Below are 19,284 nucleotides of genomic sequence, written 5' to 3'. Positions count from 1 at the left end.
TGCCTTAGATTTTTTTCCTAAAGCTATTTCTTTTGAACTTTAAGGATTGGCCACAATTCCTTTTAGTATACTGTTGTTAGGTAAGCAGCATCTTTACAGCCTGTTCATGATCTTTGATTTCATCAACTGCAATCATTCTCCTAAAGCAGTGAGTTCTTAATTTATTCTGATTCTTGATTCCTTTGAGATCTAGCAAAAGCTATGAACCTCTCTCCAGAAAAATGCCACTTCTGAGGGTTTGTGGGCTCTCTGGAATCTGCTCAAGGATTCACAGAACCTCTATTCTAAACCTTACTTTCCAAATTGATGAAACCTGATTGTTTTTGGTTTTTGCTTAGCCAAAAAGATATAAATAGGGCAGTATGATGGAAAGAAAACTGAACTGCTTCCTGGAGATTAGGGATCTAATTGCAGCTGAGCCATAGACCAGCTGGGTGATTTTTGGCAAATTGTTTAACCACTGCGGGCTTCATTTTCTTATCTGTAAAATGAATGGGTTCAACTAGAGTAATCACTTAAGGTGCTTTCAACTCTTAATGTTCAACTATACTTCTTGGACCTTCTCCATTTCCAGTATGTTTTTCTAAAAACAGATGACTAGAATTGCATAGAATGTTCCAAGTACTGTAGGATATTGCTTTACTTTGATGATATCTTTTGTTTCTTTTTGAGCGCAGTAGTGTGTTGGGTGGGTATTTTCAGAATGTAGTCAATACTTAACTTGCTCAGTCTCTTTCTTGGTCTATTAATATTAGCTCAGAGTTAATAATCTTAGTAAGCATAGTTTTCATTATTTTTTTAACGTGTTGTCTTTTTCTAGCTCATACTAAATTTTTTTGCCTACTCACACAGCCTTGGCCTCCTCCTACCATTTATCTCTGTCAGCATGCCATTTTGCTGTCTAGGAGAGCTAAAAATTTAGACTTTAGGAAAGTGTTAAGTCTAAACCCAATACTGACCCTGGGAATTCCAGTAATAAAATTCTTACCCATTCAGAGAGAAGTACACATTTTCTTCAAATTGGATGAATAAGCTATTCTGCCTATTAGAAACATTTTCCTCCATCTTCCTTTCTTTCTTTCTGTATCGTTCGTTTCTTCTATTGAGTGTCTGTTAATGCCAGACACTATGATAGGTGCTAGCAATATAGAAACAGCCAAGAAACATGGGCCTTACTCCTGAGACACTCGTTCTGTTTGGGATAATGCCACCTGACCAGTGCTGTAATAGAGAGATGTGATTGGAGGACTGAGGGGGACGAGGGCGGGGGGTACTTGGCTCTGCCTGGAAGAGGCAGGGAAGACCTCACCTAGATGGTGACTTTTGGGTCAACCTGCCACATGTGTTGTGTCAGTCTGCTGCCATTCATTCTTGTAGGGGACAAAAGATCAATCAGTGCCCCAGTAGCTCTAGGAAGTTTGACATTTTTTTCATATACGAGTGAATATTTAAATTTGTATAAAGGAATACTAGCAAAATATTATGAGACTTGTATTTCTTTTTTGGAGTCTACTATAAGGTGAACTTTTTTTCTTTGCTTATAAAAACTGCTTTTTATCAGTAGCAGAAATTAGGATGGGTTGATTGGCCCTGCATCTAACCAGTCAGAGGTGTGCCTTTGCAAATTCTAGAGTATGAGTCAGGAATTGAGCTTATGGCTTTCTGGTTCACTGCTGTATTCATGCGATAGAGGCCAGGGACTTTGACTCCAAGAGGTCAGTCTGCCCATATCTGATGTCTCCCACGTAGCTTTGATGACAGTGAGATATGTAATTAATTTCAGGTTAAGTGGTTCCTGCCTCATTTTTTACTCCTCTAAAAGGCAAGCAGTAAGTGATGCTGAATCGAGTGGAATTTCTCTACCATATCTTGTGGCTTTTTCTTACCAAGGAGAGCGATGGTGAGACCGAAGTTCTAAGAAGCATTGGAAAAGATGATGAAGTAATAGTAAAATTTCATGATAAGCACCTGTCCTATTTTGTCTGCCTTTGAACCTTCAGTGCCCGACACGGTGCCTGTTCGTAGCACCCTAACAAGATGGGAGTCTTGCCCACTTTGTCTCAGGCTGCCGCCACGTGTAGTGTTATCTTTGGCACCCTGGTGGGCCAGGGGAGTTTGGCATGTCACTTAATTTTGTCTCTGTGCAGGTTGTGCCTTTGCCCAGTTCATGACTCAAGAAGCAGCGCAGAAATGCCTTGAAGCTGCTTCTCCAGAGACTGAGGTAAGGAGGACATTTCTTTTACTCCATAATTTAGGGGATAATGGCTCCAAAGGCCAGAGTCTGCTGTTCACATACAGCTTGATGATTACTGTCAATAATGTAATAAGATAAGGCCAACACTTACTGAGAACTTAGTGTGTGTTAGACACTGAGCTTTATATGTATTACCTTATTTAATCCTTATATCACTTCTACAGGGGTATGTAACGTAAATAAAATTATTATACCTATTTTATAAGTAAGGAAACAGGTTAAAAATGTATCTAATGTTTATTGATTACTGTCTGTACGTCAGCCTCTATCCTAGGCTGATGACATGAAAGGTTGGGACAAGAAGGGATTAAGGTCATCTATGAAGTGGAGTAAATGAGAGAAAATGTATGGGTGATGGAGAATTTTTCTGTGTGTTCTATAGCCAACTATAAATTGTTCTGAGATAAATTATCCTGTATTGCCATTATCTCTTAAATTCTCTTAAGTAGAGTTAACACTACCATTTTGTTAGCTTTCTTTAGAATTTAAAGATCATTTTCTTTAATTCGGGCCTACTTTGGTACTAATCAACTCCTATAAAATAAATTACTGCTAACTGCCCTAAGTGTACACGTGGCTTTTTTTTTTTTTTTTTTTTTAAATTAAGTAGGCTCCACACCCACCGTGGGGCTTGAACTCACAGCCCTGCAATCAAGAGTCGCATGCTCTACCGACCATGCCAGCCAGGCACCCCTACACGTGGCCTTTTGCACAGCTATACTAAGTATTAGACTCAGTGGTCCACCTGCACCCGCCTGGGCTAAAACATCCTAGGGGTTGGGTTCCACAGCATAATTGGGGTTTGCTGTTTTCCCTTTCCTTGGCATTCCTTGTTAGGTGCTTAATTTCTACCCATTATGACTTTTGAGAGAGAGAGTTGCGGTCTGTTACAGGGCGGTGGGCTTAAACTGGATGGCCGACTGCTCAGAATCGACTTGGCCGTGACGCGTGACGAGGCTGCAAAGCTCCAGACAAAGAAGGTGAAGAAGCCAACTGGAACCCGGAACCTTTACCTGGCCAGAGAAGGCTGTGAGTAGTGGGAGGGAGCTGTGAACCAGGCTTGAGTAGCTGGCCCTGTGCAGTGGCAGTGAGCAGCAGTAGGATGTTTGGGGGCATGTTTCAAATTGAAAACCCACATGTCCTCCTTACCAGCATTATATTATTCCACTTTAGCTTATAATATAACACTATAGCTTATAATATAACAGCATTATATTATTCCACTTTAGCAGATGTAGCTTTCTGTTAGGAAGACTTCGCCCATCTCTTGTCTGCCTGCTAGCTTTTAGACCTTTAGATCAGAGGATTAGCAGGGCAAAGAGGGAGGAAAAATTCAAATTGCCTTTGCTTCTTGTCATGAGTTCTGATAATTTTCCTGAAGGAGTTGAAAATTATCACTAAAATTATTGCTTTTTTGGATTATGAATATAAATTGTGTGTTCAGTACCTTTCCTTTAATGTCAGAAAGATAATCAGAAATTAGCTTCAATTAAAAAAAAAAATCCCTTCCTCTAGGTCATGCAGTATTTGTCAGCCCACCTGCTGCACAGCTGCACAGCCTGGACTGGTGATGTAAGGCTGTTAGCCTTCAGTTCTAGGCCTCTTATGGCCATATTGCTGTTTTCAGGATGGCTTAACTCACTGCTTTCTACTGGCAGGACTAAGTACAGTACTTAGTACATGAGGGACAGTAAAATTCCAAGGGCAGGTTACAAGTAGAGCGGTTTTGTATTCCAAATATCTAAAATGTACTTCCTTTCAGGCCCTCCTCTAGGCCTTTCCATTAGACTTCGGGCATGCACATGAAGTTTTTGAGGGGAGGGAAGGAGAAAAGGAACAAATTCACAAAATGTTCAGTTTTTAGTCCTTGAGAGCAGCTCAGAGCTGAGAACTTAGCCCTGTAGCCTATTTCTGGACCTACCCAAATGCCACTATGTCCTGGCCAGCATAGTCCTCTGGGCCTGTACAAAGAGCTTGCATCATTCAAATCACATTCCTCTTGTTGCTCAGTGAAAATTCCCTTGCTGATGTCTTGGCCTTTTTCCCCTCTTTCTGCAGTGATTCGTGCTGGGACTAAGGCTGCTGAGGGTGTGAGTGCCGCTGATATGGCCAAAAGAGAACGGGTGGGTAGATTAGGCGCCAGCCTACGGGATCTGCATGACTTCGTACAAATCAGTAAATAATAACTGTTGAATGCTGGAGGTGCTTATCAGAGAGCTAAGCATCAGTCACAGACCCTGCTTATGCTCTTGTTAGAGGAAAACATACAGATGAAACAGCAAAGAAGCCAACACTGAACATAATACATGAGCATTGTATGCCATTATAAGGACTGGGTCTTATTGTGTAATTTCCCGATGCCCGGCAGTAAGTGTTGGCCATATAGTATGCTTTCTACAGCATGGAGGCCAAGGCTGTGTATAATTAGGTGTCAGTGTAAATACAGAATGACGTAAGAAAGGAAGATGAGAATAGGCTGGAGTTAGTAGAGAAAGAGGTAGATGGGGTTCTTGGAAGAGTTAAGATGTCCTTTTTTGGTAGAAGGTTATGTTCAGATTAGAAAAATCATATTAGGGGGTGCCTGGTGCCTCATTGGTTAGGTGGCCAACTCTTGACTTCAGCTCAGGTCATGATCTCCCTGTGAGTTCGAGCCCTGTGTCGGGCTCTGTGCTGACAGCTCAGAGCCTGGAGCCGGCTTCGGATTCTGTGTCTCCCTCTCTCTGCCCCTCCCCCAATCACACTGTATCTGCTGTCTCAAAAATAAATAAATGTTAAAAAAAAAAAAAAGACAATTAGCTTTGGAGCCTGAAGGTACAGAGATGGAGAACAGAGATGAGAATATAATGACACCAAGAGGCAGTGTGTTTTTTTGGTGTACAGTTTCTAGACTCACGTTCACAACTTTTTTAGTAGTGAACATCTGGAAACCATGGTGTTTGGGGGGCATTATATGCCCTTTATCACATTGCCTATCACAATGTGATAGTGACACATTTAATTTTCCCTTAGAATGAATTTTTCTAGCAAAAAACTCACTGCATTATATGCATCATAATTCACAGTTTCTTTTAAGACTGTTGAACGTAGGCATGAGAGCCACTTCGAATAACCCTTTAATATTCATTTTCAGAGAATCTGATCATTTTGTAATTTGTTAGGACCTTTACCAAATAAGGAACAGCAGAAATGAGACTTGATTAAAGAAAAAATTTAATTTAAAACTTTTTTTCTACTAATCTAATTAAAAACAAAATTTTAATGTTATTTATTTTTGACAGAGAGAAAAAGAAAGAGATCAGGAGCTAGGGAGGGGCAGAGAGAGAGGGAGACACAGAATCTGAAGCAGGCTCCAGGCTCTGAGCTGTCAGCACAGAGCCTGATACGGGGCTCAAACCTACAAACAGTGAGATTATGACCCGAGCCCAAGTTGGACGCTTAACCGACTGAGTCAACCAGGCGCCCCCATCTACTAACCTAATTTTAAAAACAAAGCAGGAAAAGAATGTTATCCTCTCACTTTGGAGAGTGGACCCCTGGGACTGGTGCAACATCCTTGAGGCCAGTGCTCTAGAAGCAGAACTCATCTCTGTGATCATAGACAGTCTTCTGCCTCAAGGTGGCAGAGTCGAGACAACATTCTAGCAAGTATTCTGTAAATAAATTCCACATCCTTTTGGAAAAACTAGAAAATTAGTTTGAGTTGGTGGACAGATAAGGACTGGGCATAGACGTTAACCACAGGATTATGTATTATTTGCTTTAGGCCAGCTTTTGAGTTTGGGATTTTTTGTGTATTACTTCATTTCAGCCTCACATCAGTGCTGAGAGATTGGTATTTTCATCTACAGTTCCACTTTGTAGGGGGAAAAACTGAGGCTTAAAAAATTTCATGTAACTTCTCCAGTTAGGATGGATTTCTAATTTAGTCTGAATCCAGAGCCCATGATCTTACCACATACCCACCATCTGGCCTCTTTGAACCTGTCTTTCCCTAGGCTACACATCATAAGGCTGCGGGTGGGCGATTTCTTTTTTCTATATGCGTGGTTATTGGATTTGGGGGGGGGGGGGAGGTCACAGTTTGTTCCTTTTGGAGAATTAGGAACCTGCATTTTTAAAAGGTAGATTGTATTGTTAACAGTTTATTGTTCTTTCAGTTTGAGCTGCTGAAACATCAGAAACTCAAGGACCAGAATATCTTTGTCTCCCAGACCAGACTCTGCCTGCACAACCTCCCAAAGGCTGTGGATGACAAAGAGCTCAGAAAGCTGCTGCTGAATGCCACACGAGGGGAAAAAGGGGTGCGCCTCAAGGAGGTGAGAGTTGGCCCTGCCCACCCACAACTTCAGTACTCATCATGGGTCGTTTTGAGCATTTATTTCAGACTGTGGTGCTAGCAGATTGACAGCGGTTTTTTTGGACACGTTGTCAACAGTTAAGGTAGTTTTCACGTTTGCTTGTTTATTTTCTCTTCTTAGAACTGCCTTTCAGAGGCACCTGGGTGGCTCGGTTGGTTAAGCATCTGACTCTTGATTTTGGCTCAGGTCATGATCTCACAGTTCATGGGATTGAGCCCTGAGTCAGGTTCTGTGCTGACAGCGCAGAGCCTGGTTGGGATTCTCGCCCCCCGCCCCACCCCCATGTACCTTCTCCCTCTTTCTCTCCCTCTCTCTCTCTCTGTCTGCCCCTCCCTCATGCCCCTTCCCTCCCTCCCTCCCCCCCTCTCTCTCCCCCCTCTCTCTCTCTCTCAAAATAAAGAAAAACTTTAAATGACAGTCTTAAAAAAAAAAGAACGGCCTTTCACACACACTGTCCAAGTTGCAGCAGAATGCGAGGAAGTGTCTGCCTCATGAATTAATTTGCATGCTTGCTATGTGCTCAGCATCATAGCAGGTGCTGTAATGTTAATTTTTTTGCAGAGAAAATAATCTGTGTAGTTTGGTCTTTAGAAGAACATTTTACTGCCATTTAGGCCGGTACTGTATAAAAAGAGTCCTCAGTGGTATGTGGTAAGCACAGAGAGCCACATGGGTCTTCAACAGTTGTATTAGACAAACACTGGATTCAGACCAAGACTTGATTACACAGTGAGTGCAGACACTGTTCCCCTGCCCACACAGCACCCTCTGTAAACCTTTGTCATAGCACTTACTATTACACTGTCCTGTAATTGTCTGCCAGTCATTTCTCCCGACCACCCTGAGCTCTTGGAGAGTAGGTATCCCACTGTTCCTAGTCCTTGGCAGAGTACCTGGAACATAGTCATCTCTCATCAGTACCTATTGAATAAGTAACGTAGCCAGTATTGTAAATCTGCTTTGCTCTGATTGGTGACTATAAGCTGTTTTCCTAATCCTGGAAAATCTCTTAAAATGTATGGCATTGGTATTTGGGGAATTACATGAGAGAATGTGAACATATCAGCACATATCTGACACTGCTCTTAGTAAAACTGTTCAAAGTGTTACTGGTGTAGGGGTCACTTGTGAAATTTCTCATATCAGCATCCACAATACTTAGTAAGTGCCTGTATATCATCAGTTAGGAAAATTTAGGAGTTTACAGTGTTTGCACTGTATTGAATTTTCTCTTTAATTCTTTCATATGCTCACCTCATGAAGGTATAGTATGTCAGCAAGATTATAAGCTTCTTGAGGACAGGAACCTCATTTTATGCTTTTCTTGGTTTCTCTACAGTACATGGCACAGCTCTAGGGACAGAGAAGTACCAGAAGTATACCAAATGCAGCATCCACATGTCCTTAATACCTACATTTCTCCATTATGTGGTAACTACAGCTTCTAGGAGTAATAGCATATAAACAGTATCCTAAGATAGATTGCTATGATATTGTATCTTCAATGCCCCAGGATGCTTGTTACATTGAAGTAAAGGATTTAGGGAAACATCACACCAGAGACAGTCTGAGCTCTGAGCAAAGCCAGCTGAAGCTTCTTCCTGTTTTTCTAGGTTATATGTTAGGCAGGTTCTTCCCCACACCTGAATGTATTTCTTAACTAAAGCCGTCAGGCCTTCTTTCCCTTCTTCAGTAATTTCCTTTTTCAGTTGTTTCTTCAGTGATGAGATCTATGGATGGTGCTTCATCCTCAGTGATAACTTGTATAGTTTAAAGTTCTATAAACCTCTCAACTTATATTATTAGCAGTTAGCTGTCATAATTTTGGGGGGAGGAAGTTTGTTTTATTTATGTGCTTATATATAGGTTTTTGTTGGTCTCTGTAAACTCTTAGAAAGCCAGAAGGTATCTATTTAATTGGTTTTGTGCTTTCTAGTAGGTGTATTCTATTAAGACAGACACTGGTAAGTATATTTTCCAGTATGACTGTTGTGATGGTGATATAGATCAGGATTCTGTTCCAGTAACCTGATTACTTAGTGAATCTGTTCATGTCCTTATCCTGTAATCAAGGATTTTTGTTTTCTTGCTGTACTCTTAGTGTAGGGTGATGCGAGATCTCAAAGGAGCGCATGGAAAGGTTAAGGGCCAGTCCCTGGGCTACGCCTTTGCAGAGTTCCAGGAGCACGAGCATGCCCTGACAGCCCTTCGCCACATCAACAACAATCCCGAGATCTTTGGGCCTCTGAAGGTGAGCCTTTTCCTGTGGGGAGACCTGATCCTCTGAGGGCCATTTGCAGAAAACCATTTCTCTCCTTTATGTCCAGTGTCCTCTGACTTGTGTGTGGTGGGGAAGAGTAGCCAGTCGGTGGAGGGAATAGCAGTGATTCAGCTGATGATTAGAAGGAATTGAAATCTAAATTGGACAGCCTGCTTGCAGAACTGGCCCCCTACCTTTAAGTAGAGTAAGTGAGCAGGAGAGAGGGGAGTAGTGGAGGACAGCTTAGATCATTGCACTCAGAAATTAAGAAATCTATTGAATGACATTTTCCTTTTGACACAGAGACCGATAGTGGAGTTCTCTTTGGAAGATCGAAGGAAACTTAAAATAAAGGAACTGAGGATTCAGCGCAGCCTGGTACAGCATTGAAATGTTTTTCTGTTTTTGTTTGTTTGTTTGTTTTTAATTGTGGTCAGATACACATAACATAAAATTTACTATTTTTAAGTGTACAGCTCAGTTAAAACAATTTGTTTCAGGGACACCTTGGCTCAGTTGGTTAAGTGTCCGTCCAACTCTTGATTTCAGCTCAGGTCATGATCTCACGGTTTGTGAGTTCAAGCCCTGCATCAGGCTCTGCACCAACAGTGCAGATTCTCTCTTGGGATTCTCTCTTCCTCTCTCTCTCTGCGCCTCCCCTACTCGCGTGCACACTTTCTGTCTTTCAAAATAAATAAATAAGCTTAAAAAAAAACTATTTCAGTTAAAACAATATATTTAAACTCCTGTTTTGTTCGGTTTGTGGTTCTGCACCCTTGAAATAGGTCTCTCTACCTGATTCGGTTCTTTGTTACCCTTTACTCTTAGTTCCCTAGAACTCTCAGGCCATCTTCTCCTCTGCTAGCCTATCCTGTGATAGTTCCACAGGAGGGAAAGGAAGGAGAGAGGAGAATCAGGCTGATATTATTAGCGATGAGCAATGCCAGTACAGTGTTTGGTGATGGTACATGTCAGAGGTAGTGGCCCAGATGAAAGTTTTACATTGCTGTAGATTTCATCTATCTCTTCCAGAATTCTTAGATGGCTCCAGAAGTGTGATGCCTGATAGTGTTTTAGTGTTGTTTTTAAGCCAGTGTGGTGTCAAGGAAAGAACAAGCACAGGAATACTTACGGTCATGGTCGGGCTCAGGCTCTTCCTCTGAGTTCCTTAGCAAGTTAGTACCTTTCTCAGCTTCAGTTTCGTTTGTAAAATAGGATCAACAGCATCTACCTCACATGATTGCCAGGGATTAAGTGGTAACAGTGCATGGTCAGCACACAGTCAGCACTCATTTTCTTACCCATCTTGCCCCAGGGCGTAGGAGGCCAGGTTATTCTTGATACCATAACTCCTACGGCCTCCATTGATGGCGTATCTTAACTTGCTTATATACCAAATATTTGTACTCTTTGTGGTGTGTACGGTGGACTGACCAATAGAAGAGCAGTTTCGGTGGTTAATACAGTGGTCTTGGGTCGGAAAACCTGGGATCTGGTTCTTGTTCAAGGCAGCTTTGTTGTTCTAGATATAGACTTATTTACTGCTGTAAGCTGTTGCTGTGGAGTGATTCTGAAGCTAGTGACTTAGAAAACTACTCAGATGGGTCTTTTGTTGCCTAAACTTGTGTACATACTCTCTGTGTAAAATTGCCCCTTTCCCTTGGCTCAAGGATACTTCTACACAGTTTTCATGTGCAGATCAAATGTGCTTCCTCTAGCATTTTTCTACCTCTCTCAGAAGAGGTAAGACCTCCTTACTTGTACTTTCGTGAATTTCCCTAAGATCTTTAGTTTTTCACTTTGCTTTGTTTGTGTGTCTCTTGTCTCCACTAGGCTGAAAGTACTGAAAGGGAAACACTGTTCTTTCCCTCTGGACCCTTACCTTAGAAACTGACACTGGCACAGTACAGGCTCATAGCAGATCTTTGTTGTGTCAATTATTACACTAATTTCATGTGAATCTGCTTTTTCTTCTTCTACTACAGTGCAACATAAATCTGTAACACACCTTATGCCTTCCTTCTCATAGCATCTTTTCCACATCTTCACTTCATTTATTCCTTCTCTAGTGTTCTTCCTTTCGTTATGTAGATTTGAGTTTCTGACCTAGGTCGTCTTCCTCCTTTGAAGAAATTCACTTAGCCTTTCTTGCAAGATAGGTCCCCTGGTGACAGATTCCTTCCTTTAGTTTTTTGGTGTGTGTGTGTGTGTGTGTGTGTGTGTGTGTGTGTGTGTGTGTGTGGTTTTTATTTCTTTTTTTGAGAAAATCTTTATTTCTCCTTCACTTTTGAATGATAATTATACTAGATACAGAATTCTAAGTTGGTGACTCCCCCCGCCCCAAACTTTAAATATTTCTGTGTTCTCTTCTTTCTTACATGGTTTCTGAAGAGTTCAGTGTAATCCTCTGTAGGTAAGGTATTCTCTACCCTCCCCCTCCCCCCAGCTACTTTCCAGATTTTCACTTGGTCTCTAATTTTCTGCAGTTTTGTATGATGTGGCTGGGTGTAGAGTTACTGGTATATATTTGGCTGAGCTTCCTGGATCTGCGGTTTAGTATCTGTCACTAAGTTTGGAAAACTTTCAACCCGGTTACTTCAAATATTTCTTCTCCCTCTGGGATTCCTCTCACACATGTGTTACACCTTTGGTAATTGTCCCATGCTACTGGCATGTTCCTACTGGCTTTTGAGTCGTGGACATACATGTACTCTCCCCTGTCTCTGCATATGGGGAGGGAAGTAGTGGTTTCATGTCCCCCAAACTGGTAACCATCTGTTACTATGTATTCACTTTCCTATAATTTGTAACTATTCAGGGGAAGAAGTCCCCTGCTTTCACTACGCTCACATAAAGCTCCTTTTCTGCTGAGTGTTTCCAGCAAATAAGCCTCATCCAGAAACCGGATGGCAGTCTCTTGTTTTATGCAGCAAAAAGTGAAATCCAAGCCTGCAACTGGCGAGCCCCAGCAGGAACAGCCAGTGCTTGGAAAAGACCGGCAGCGGAAAGCAGCTCAAGACCACACACAGGAACAAAGCAAGGCCGCCCTGGAGCAGAAGGGAAAGGTGCATTCTACCTCGTGGACGGGGTTCCAGACCAAGGCTGAAGTGGAGCAGGTGGAGCTGCCTGATGGAAAGAAGAGAAGGAAGGTCCTGGTGCTCCCCTCACACCGAGGCCCCAAAATCAGGTGAGGCCACAGGCAGGACTGTGGCATAGAGCAGTGGGTGGCTTCTAAAAGGGTTTGTTCTCACTTAATGCTTTCTTATTGTAGCTTTTGTTTGGATGAAAGGGATGTTTAGTACCGTGTCAGTCCCCCACGAGGGGTTCATGTGCAGGCATCTCTACACTAGCGGAGATGTGCTCTTGGACCACCGGGAGGCTGGAAGAAGCACTAGCAGAGGGGACCTCGGGGCAGCCTTCTAGGGCAGGCCTTCGTGCCTTTTTCCCTCTCCTGAAGAGCCTCCTCCCATCCGCAGGGCTGTCTCTGTTGGCTGAGGCCCACCTACTCAAGGTTATCTTGCAGATCCTATTTGAGGCAACAGATTAGTGCTATCCACAAAAGTCAGTCTTTACAAAGTATTTGTTAAGTAAGTGAAGGTTTTTGAGGATCCTGTGAGGTTTTAAGCTGAAACAAGAACATATACAAATGTTGAGCCTTAGGATATTCTGTTACAGTATTCTTTTTTAGAATGACTTGTCATGGACTTAGAGCCAGTGTTAGAAAAGGAATTTTATCTTCTGGCTTAGACAGCCTCAGAGGTGCCAGTTAGAGGAAGAACTCAGAGTGACACTTACTTGACCTCTTATTTCAGGCTCCGGGACAAAGGCAAAGTGAAGTCTCTCCCTCCCAAAAAGCCAAAGCCCCAGATAAACCAGCAGAAGCAAGAGAAGCAGAAATTACCTTCCAAGCAGGTGAGTTCTGTAGGGCACGGGGCTTTGGTATAGCATAGCTCTGCCCGGGGCTGGCAGCCACTTTTGTGCCCTGATTAGTTAAGCAAAAAGAAAGGGCTTCTGGATTGCATCTACATGCAGGACTACAGCTTTATAGAGGATGTTGAGGTAAATATATAGTTTTCAAAGTGGAGAGAACCTGGGACACCTGGCTAACTCAGAAGAGCATGCAACTCTTGACCTTGGGGTCACGAGTTTGAGCCCCATGTTGGGTATAGAGATTACTTAAAAAAAAAAAAAATTAGATTAAGTTAAAAAATAGGGGCACCTGGCTGACTCGATCTCAGGGTTGTGAGTTCGAGCCCCACATTGGGTATAGAGAGCACTTAAAAATGTTGAAAAATAAATAAATAAAAAATAAATAAACATTATAAATAAAAAAGTGGAGAAGATCAAGTGTATCAGTTACTCTATTTCAACAATTATCTTATTTTACTTATTCCTCATACATACTGTCCCCTGCCCACAACATATTAAAGCAAACTGCTTTGCATGTAAATATGCCTTATAAGAAAATGAGGTATATTGCTCAGAAAAATACCTCAGAATGCATCTCTAACTTACCAGGCCTTAAAAATATACATATATTATGCCATTCTCATATTTAATGAAATTGATAGGAAGCCCTTAATATCATTTAATATGCAGCCCATATTAAAATGCCCCCAGTTGCCTCATAAGTGTTCTTTTATAGTTGGCTAGTACAAATCAAGGTCCAGAAAGAGTCCACACGTTACATTTGGTTTTTATATCTCTTAAATCTTTTTTTCCCCCTATAATACTCTTCCTTATCACCTCCCTTTTTTCCATGCTGATCATTCCTTGGAGAAACTGAATCATTTGCCCTTTAGAATGTATTACGTTTTAACTTTAGCTGCTTGCTTCCTTGTGGTATCATTTAACTTGTTCCTGTGATAACCATGTAGCGCCTGTAAACTGGTAGCTAGATGTCCCGGCTTGATTAGAGTCAAGTTCCATTTTCTTTTTTTTTTTTTGAAAGATTTTATTTATTTTTAAGTAATCTCTACACCCCACATGGGGCTGGAAGGCACAACCCCAAGATCAAGAGTCATACGCTCCACCAACTGAGCCAGCCGGGTGCCCCTAAAGTTCACTTTTCTTGGCAAGAGTATTTCATGGGTAGTGCTGGGTGCTTTCTGGTGCGTTGACATCCTAAGGCACATAATGTCTGGTTGCCCCACGTTTAGTGATGCTCAGGGGTTGATCAGTAGATCTGTAAGCTTAGGGGTTGTCTGCCTGTCTTCTGTTTGTAAAGTTCCCATCAGCTTCTCACCTGATGGTCTTAGCACATACTGATGATTGCTATCTAGATCTGTGATTTCAATATGGGTTCCTTCCAGATGGTGGGTTTTTAGGGGTTTGTTTTTGTTTTTGTTTTTCCTCAGTTCTTCTACATTGTTTTAGTAGAACTTTAGAGAAAAGAATTTTCCCTTGTCAACTATTTGGTTACCATGCAATACCATTTGTGTTGGAAAGGCATGCTTGATTTCATTTCTCTTTGTCCGTTTTCAGAGTAGTGATTTGGTGCCCTACCAGTGAGATTTTTTTAGTATCATAGATTCGTAAGTTTTTGTATACTTGATATGTTTCAGTCAAATATAGTTATTATTCCTGTCCCATCTTAGGCCAGCAGAAGGCCCTTCAGGGTGGCTCTCGATGCTTTCTGATATGAGCCTGTCTGTGGTAGTGTCCTTGCTTTCTGGTACAACCCAATGTTGCAGCTCATCTTACATAATTTTTCCGCTGGCCCTGGCATTAGCCAGTTTCCCAAGCGGCCCTAGTTTCTTTTAGTAGAAAATGGTTGTTCTACATTCTTGAACATCTGAGGTCAAGCATTCTTTTCTCCTTCCCTAGTCCCTTTCTGTTAAGTTTCAAGGGCAAAGGAAGCATTAGCTTCTCCTCCTCCTCAAGGAATCTGTCTCTGGGAAGTCTGATCCATGTTGTACTATCTTATGGAGCTCTGTCTCTGAAATCCCATAAGCAGTATTTTTGTTAAGGGAAAGGGCCAGCGAGAAGGTCTAGACTCTGGGCTGACTCTTTTGCAAGAAGACTCACGTGAGCATCTAAGGGCTAGAGCTCAGGAGCACCTGCAGTGTTTTAGAGGGACCCTTCTCTTAGGCATTCCTGGTCTGGTTTCTTGCCAGTGGACAATTCATTTTGCATTTTCTAAGGGTCACTCTCTGGAAGTTCACCTCTTGTGGTGAACAGGATTTCTTATTTTCTCTCTTGGGTGGTGTTAAGGGTAAGGTGATATTCAGTGCTTGAAATTCATAATCTTGTTTTTCCCTATTTCATTTATAGACACCTAGGAGAAAAGCTAAGGGAAATAAGACTGAAATCCGCTTCAACCAGCTGGTCGAACAATATAAGCAGAAATTATTGGGACCTTCTAAAGGAGTACCTCTTGCGAAGAGGAGCAAATGGTTTGATAGTTGATGATGGTAGCAGACTGGATAAGAAGCTGGATTGTGCACTTCTTGGTAAAGCTCCCAGATCTCCCTCCACGCCCTCATGTTATCCTCTGATAGGATACTCCCTTTCCTACCCAGTTCACCACCACTTTGGTGAGAGGCCCCCTGGGCTCTACATGTTTGAACTTTGGGCCCTCCCCGGTGGGTGATTAGTGACCCACAAAGAGAAAGCTCAGAAAAACATTTGGATGCTTCTTGTGTATTATCCAGGTTACTGTGTGAATTGTGTCTATAACTGTTACTCAATCCTTTGTTTCTCAAATGGAAAAAATTGTAAAGAGCATTCTTGAGGGGTGAATTTTTAAGATGTCTATTTTGTTAAGGGTCTTCTTTAAATGAGATCTTTTGTGGCTTTTTTTAATAACAGATGATCATTTCTAACAGATGTGAATCCTTTATTATTAATGAACGTTTTTGACTTTCCTCTCATTCAGTTACATAGTTCCACATACTGCAGGCATTAAATAAGAATGGAGAAAAATGATTTCCAGCCTAATCTCTGAGAGATTGCTCTCTCTCTCCCCCACTTTCTCCCAGTGACTGGGAAAGTCACTGAGGGCAGTGAGTCCTGGCAGAGAGCAATATCTGATCATTGTTTGCCAGATGAGTGGGTTATTATTAGTAGTTGAGTAGAAATCAGTCTGCAGTGCCCCACAGACACTAGCCTAGCTGGTGATAACCCACATTTTCTTTCCTCCTTAGGACTTACAGAGGTAAGGTCTGATGGAAGGAGCTCTGAGCATGAGGCCTAGGGTCGAGCCTGTCCTGCCCTTAACCTAATGGGGGGCCTTGAACCAAACACAGACTCTCTGAGCCTTAGGTTTCTTATCTATAGCGTAAGGAATGTAAAGTTTTTCTCTTATCCTTTTTGGCTCTACTCTTTTTCTAACTCGTTCATTGTAATTCATATTCCTTTTTTTAAATGTTGTCTTTATTTTTGCGAGAGAGAGAGAGAGAGAGAGAGAGCGCGCGAGAGAGAGAGCACAAGCGAGCATACAGTTTGGGGAGGGGCAGAGAGAGGGAGACAGAGGATCCGAAGTGGGGTCTGCACTGAGAGTAGTGAGCCCAATCTGGGGCTTGAACTCCAGAACCGCGAGATCATGACCGGAGCCGAAGTTGGACACTCAACCGAGTGAGCCACCCAGGTAGGTGCCCCCATACTCCTTTTAAACTCAGGATAGAGATGATTGGTTACTTCCAAAATTTTAGAGGTATCGCAAAAGCTGGGAGGGATGGTGAATAAATACCAGTGTAGATCCAAAAAGATCATGATAGCCTGAGGAATGGGCTAAACCTGATAAGGTGAAAATCACTGGGAACAAACATAAATTCCTTCACTTGGGTTCAAAAACCCTACTGCATAAGTTCTGGTGGGAAAGTTGGGTCCACCGAATTCACGTGATGAAGCAACAGTGTGGCTGCCACACGTGTAATCGGACTGTTTGGCTGTTGTAGTGGAAATGGGATGTCTCTGGTGAGTCAGCTGCTAGGACTCTGGGTTGGCCAGAGCACATGTGTAAGACAAATGTGATGACCAAGTTGGCGAAGGAAATAAAAATGTCAGACAGAAAACAGTGAGTCACGAGTTGATTATTGTTGAAGCTGGTTGTAGGTAAATGGAGATTATCTATTCGCTCTGATTTTGTGGACATTTGAAATTTTCCATAATAAAAAGTTTAAAAAGTCACATGAGTAACTCAAGGAAACTCGTACTGACGTGCCTGAGAAGGGAATTCTTAGGGTCTTATTAGCTTTTAGTAGAGCCCAGAAGAATACGTGGAAGCAGATGAGTAAAAGTCACAAGGAATCAGATTTTATTTTTTTTTTTTTTAATTTTTTTTTCAACGTTTTTTATTTATTTTTGGGACAGAGAGAGACAGAGCATGAACGGGGGAGGGGCAGAGAGAGAGGGAGACACAGAATCGGAAACAGGCTCCAGGCTCCGAGCCATCAGCCCAGAGCCTGACGCGGGGCTCGAACTCACGGACCGCGAGATCGTGACCTGGCTGAAGTCAGACGCTTAACCGACTGCGCCACCCAGGCGCCCCGCAAGGAATCAGATTTTAGAAGAACTTCAGTGTGGCTGCTCCATGTCTGGAACAGTCCGAGTAGAGTAAGTCCATGATGTTGCCAGGGGATTCCAGTTCCAGGGGATTGGGCTAGAGGAGGGGGTAAGGATTGGCCAGCCCATTAATGTTTGGCCCCAGGATGACCTGAAGATGTGCTTCATGTCTCACCCTGGTCTCTGAGGCCCCTTTCTAGAGAAAACCTCTTCATTCTCTGTTTAGTGTCCTTCATACACGTGGTCCTCAATAAGTCTGCCCCAGGGTTGGGATGGTGTAGCTCCTGCTTAAAACCCTTCAGTGGTTTCTCATCTCACTTTGGTTGAAATGTTAACTCCTTCCTGTAACATGCAGTGCCCTCAGTTCTGGAGCCCCTATCACCTCCCCTACTTGTCTTTATCCATCTCTCCCGCCAGGCCTTCCTCCAGTTCCTTTGTCTCTGCCACCTCAGAGCCTTTGTGTTTGTTCCCTTCACCTGGAGAGCTTTTCCCTCAGATCTTTTGCTAATCAACTCAGATCTGTAACTGAGCTGTAAACCCCTCCTGGAGCTCTTTCCTGGCTAAAGAAGGGCTTTTCTTCCCCTCTGTCCTGCCCCCATCACTGAACTGTGTTACTCTGCTTATTTTTTTTCTAGCATTCAGGTCTATCTGAAAGTATTTGTTCTCTTAGTTAGAATGTATGCTTTGTGAGAGGAACTTGATCTCTCATTGGTCCTGGAGACAACAGCACCTGGAATTGAACCTGGCACATAAAGGTAATAAGTAAATATTTTCTGAATGAAAAAAAAAAAAAAATGGGCAGAGGAAGAAACAGTACTCAGTAGGTCAGAGAAGAGTTGGAAATGTTGTCCAAAGTTCTGGACTCTCTAGTCCAATCTGATGCTGTGATAAATGATGCTTTCTTCAGAATCATTGCAACCCTTGGGATATGGCCAATGCAGTATCTTGCAGTGAATGCTCAAAAATGCCCTTTATTGATTTAAAAATGGATAAAGGAAAGACCCTGGAAATATTTAAACCTTTCTTGGGAGAGAACAAAAGGACAGGGGCTGTATCTCCAGCGTTATCTCGAGACTGGAGACTTGGCGAGTTTGAAATGTTCTTACAATAGCTTGGCCACACTTCTGTCCTAGGAAGGTCTGTGCACTGTGGAGGGAGTAAGATACTTTATTAAGGTATAATAATAATAATATAGGTATATAATATAATAATAATCATATAGGTATGATAATGATTAAGGTATAATTCTGTAAGAATATCTACCACCTGCCGGTCAGCTAACCTGTTTTGCCTTTGCCAACTCTGCTCACCAGATACTTTTTGGGGGTATACAAATATATATAATTAACATTCAAAAGTATAAATTAGTATTTAGAATAGATAAAAATTGGGGTTCATTCATATAGTTTTGCCTTATTCTCTTAGATCTGGATGCTTCTTCTGATAGCTTTAGCAACCCAGTATGTTTAAAACATCGTTCAACTGCTTGGAAAGTTATTGCTCAGTTCTTTTAAAAAGTGATATGAGTGATATGTGGACCAGTCATCACTTTCTCAACAACCGGATTCCTTATATGGTATCGTCCTTGGGGACACCTTACCACGGGTTATCTGGGCAGCTCCATTTACCTTTGCCTTGGGAGTATTAATGCACAGGAGTTGTGCTCACCTCTTTGCCTCAGGGCCTAAAGTTTCATGGAATGGAATTTTCTGAATTAAACATGAAGGTGGAGGTACGTAGTTAAACAACAACAAACCTTTTGTTAACATCCAAGACCGAACGCCATCAGTCAGACTGGCAGGTTTCAGTAGCATCTTCCTGCTTGGTAGCCTGGTTACATAAAGAGTTGTAAGATTGTGTGCTTTCTTTGTTTTTTGGGGGGCTACTTGGTGGTCTTGAAGAATCCG

General features: G+C 42.2%; 1 protein-coding gene across 2 annotated transcripts in view; it reads left to right on the top strand.

Moving 5' to 3' along the window:
• Nucleotides 1–15,598, top strand: part of RBM28 (RNA binding motif protein 28) — a 29,522-nt gene extending 13,924 nt beyond the window's left edge. For both annotated transcript variants that reach the window (XM_049642990.1, XM_049642989.1), the window contains exons 11-19: nucleotides 2,148–2,221; nucleotides 3,148–3,283; nucleotides 4,313–4,377; nucleotides 6,412–6,570; nucleotides 8,714–8,863; nucleotides 9,176–9,250; nucleotides 11,803–12,059; nucleotides 12,685–12,784; nucleotides 15,146–15,598. In XM_049642990.1, coding sequence (XP_049498947.1) covers nucleotides 2,148–2,221; nucleotides 3,148–3,283; nucleotides 4,313–4,377; nucleotides 6,412–6,570; nucleotides 8,714–8,863; nucleotides 9,176–9,250; nucleotides 11,803–12,059; nucleotides 12,685–12,784; nucleotides 15,146–15,280 — 1,151 coding nt within the window. In that variant the 3' untranslated portion in view covers nucleotides 15,281–15,598. The remainder of the gene's footprint in view (nucleotides 1–2,147; nucleotides 2,222–3,147; nucleotides 3,284–4,312; nucleotides 4,378–6,411; nucleotides 6,571–8,713; nucleotides 8,864–9,175; nucleotides 9,251–11,802; nucleotides 12,060–12,684; nucleotides 12,785–15,145) is intronic.
• The last annotated feature ends 3,686 nt before the right edge of the window (nucleotides 15,599–19,284 follow it).

Source organism: Panthera uncia, chromosome A2 (genome assembly GCF_023721935.1).
Source record: "Panthera uncia isolate 11264 chromosome A2, Puncia_PCG_1.0, whole genome shotgun sequence".
Taxonomy (NCBI): domain Eukaryota; kingdom Metazoa; phylum Chordata; class Mammalia; order Carnivora; family Felidae; genus Panthera; species Panthera uncia.
The sequence above is the reverse complement of the archived record's forward strand: the minus strand, read 5'-3'. Positions and strand labels throughout refer to the sequence as shown.